At 41.7% G+C, this 2,697-nt stretch overlaps 1 protein-coding gene across 1 annotated transcript; it reads left to right on the plus strand.

The window, feature by feature from the left end:
- The first annotated feature begins 308 nt into the window (after positions 1–308).
- On the plus strand, positions 309–2,247 carry LOC137640918 (uncharacterized). Its single transcript, XM_068373377.1, has 3 exons — positions 309–756; positions 995–1,243; positions 1,877–2,247. The coding sequence occupies exons 1-3, from the start codon at positions 309–311 to the stop codon at positions 2,245–2,247; spliced, it is 1,068 nt and encodes a 355-aa protein (XP_068229478.1).
- The last annotated feature ends 450 nt before the right edge of the window (positions 2,248–2,697 follow it).

Here is a 2,697-nt window from a genome sequence, read left to right on the forward strand (position 1 = left end):
AGCTGGTATCATATTCACAGAGGAACTCTTCATAGCAAAACTAACTGAGAAAGACCCATCTAAGACCACTGGTAACACTTTCACAGGGGAAGACTTCTTAGGAATCCTCGCCGAGGAAGACCCATCCAAGATCGCTGTTAAATTATTCAGAGAGGAAGATTTCTCAGCTAACCTAGCTTAAAAAGAACCATCCAAGACCGCTGGTAACATATTCACAGAGGAAGACTTCATAGCAAACCTAGCTGAGGAAGACCCATCCAAGACCACTGGTAACATATTCACAAAGGAAGACTTCATAGCAAATCTAGATGAGGACGCCCCATCCAAGACCACTGGTATCATATTCAGAGAGGAAGACTTTTAACATATTCACAGAGGAAGACTTCTTAACAAACTTAACTGAGGAAGACCCATCGAAGACCACTGATAACATATTCAAAGAGGAAGACTTCATAACAAACATAGCTAAGGAAGACCCATCCAAAACCACTTGTAACATATTCACAGAGGAAGACTTCATAGCAAACCTAACTGAGGAAGACGCATCCATCACCACTGATAAAATAATCACAGAAAAAGACTTCTTAACAAAATTAACTGAGGAAGACCCATCCAAGACCACTGGTAACATATTCACAGAGGAAGACTTCATAGCAAACCTTACTGAGGAAGACCCATCCAAGACCACTGGTAACATATTCACAGGGGAACACTTCTTAGGAATCCTCGCTGAGGAAGACCCATCCAAGATCGCTGGTAAATTATTCACAGAAGAAGACTTCTCCGCAAACCTAGCTGAGGAAGACCCATCGAAGACCGCTGGTAACATATTCACAGAGGAAGACTTCATAGCAAACCTAGTTGAGGAAGACCCATCCAAGACCACTGGTAACATATTCACAGAGGAAGACTTCATAGCAAGTCTAGATGAGGAAGTCCCATCCAAGACCAATGGTATCATATTCACAGAGGAAGACTTTTAACATATTCACAGAGGAAGACTTCTTAACAAACTTAACCGAGGAAGACCCATCCAAGACCACTGGTAACATTTTCAATGAGGAAGACTTCATGACAAACATAGCTGAGGAAGACCCATCCAAGACCACTTGTAACATATTCACAGAGGAAGACTCCATAGCAAACCTAACTGAGGAAGACGCATCCATCACCACTGATAAAAAAATCACAGTAGAAGACTTCTTAACAAACTTAACTGAGGAAGACCCATGTAAGACCACTGGTAACATATTCAAAGAGGAAAACTTCAAAACAAACATAGCTGAGGAAGACCCATCCAAGACCACTGGTAACATATTCACAGAAGAAGACTTCATAGCAAACCTAACCGAGGAAGACCCATCCAAGACCGCTGGTTATATAATCACAGAGGAAGACTTCATAGCAAACTTAACTGAGGAAGACCCATCCAAGACCATTGTTAACATATTCACAGAGGAAGACTTCATAGAAAACCTAACTGAGGAAGACCCATCCAAGACCATTGTTAACATATTCTCAGGGGAAGACTTCATAGAAAACCTATCTGAGGAAGACCCTCCAAGACCACTGGTTAAATATTCACAGAGGAAGACTTCATAGCAAACATAGCTGAGGAAGACCCATCTAAGACCAGGGGTAACATATTCACAGAGGAAGACTTCATAGGAAACCTAACTTAGGAAGATCCATCCAAGACCACTGGTAACATATTCACAGAGGAAGACTTCTTAGCAAACCTAACTGACGAAGACCGATCCAAGAGCACTGGTAATATATTCACAGAGGAAGACTTCTTAGCAAACCTAGCTGAGGAAGGCCTATCCAACACCGCTGGTAACATATTCACAAAGAAGACTTCTTAACATATTCACAGAGGAAGACTTCATATTAAAACTAACTGAGGAAGACCCATCCGAAACCGCTGATAAAATATTCACTGAGGAAGACTCCATAGCAAACCTAAATGAGGAAGACCCATCCAAGACCACTGGTAACATATTCACAGAGGAAGACTTCATAGAGAACCTAACTGAAGTGGACCCATCCAAGACCATTGGTAACATATTCACAGAAGAAGACTTCATAGCAAACATAGCTGAGGAAGATCCATCCAAGACCACTGTTACATTATTAAAAGAGGAAGACTTCTTAGCAAACCTAGCTGAGGAAGACCCATCCAAGACCGCTGGTGACATATTCACAGAGGAAGTCTTCTTAACATTTTCAGAGAGGAAGACTTCATAAAAAACTAACAGAGGAAGACCCATTCACGACCACTGATAACATATTCACAGAGGAAGACTTCATAGCAAGCCTAGCTGAGGAAGACCCATCCAAGACCACTGGTAAAATATTCACAGAGGAAGACTTCATAGCAAATCTAGACCCATCCAAGACCACTGGTATCATATTCACAGAGGAAGACTTTTAACATATTCACAGAGGAAGGGTTCATAGCAAACCTAACTGAGAAGAGCCATGCATCACCACTGATAAAATAATCACAGAAGAACTTCTTAACAAACTTAACTGAGGAAGACCCATCCAAGACCACTGGTAACATTTTCACAGAGGAAGACTTCTTAGCAAACCTAGCTGAGGAAGACCCATCCAAGACCGCTGATAACATATTCACAGAGGAAGACTTCATAGCAAACTCAACTGAAGAAGACCCATCCAAGACCACTGGTAACA

Source organism: Palaemon carinicauda, chromosome 5, assembly GCF_036898095.1.
Source record: "Palaemon carinicauda isolate YSFRI2023 chromosome 5, ASM3689809v2, whole genome shotgun sequence".
NCBI classification, from domain to species: Eukaryota; Metazoa; Arthropoda; class Malacostraca; order Decapoda; family Palaemonidae; genus Palaemon; species Palaemon carinicauda.

Bases quoted from the DNA above. Each gene is read 5' to 3' on its own strand.
- LOC137640918 (XM_068373377.1), top strand. From the start codon at position 309: ATGAGGACGCCCCATCCAAGACCACTGGTATCATATTCAGAGAGGAAG. The intron at 757-994 runs GTAAATTATTCA...ACATATTCACAG, and splicing joins AGACCCATCCAAGATCGCTG to AGGAAGACTTCTTAACAAAC. The intron at 1,244-1,876 runs GTAACATATTCA...ACATATTCACAG, and splicing joins AGACCCATGTAAGACCACTG to AGGAAGACTTCATATTAAAA.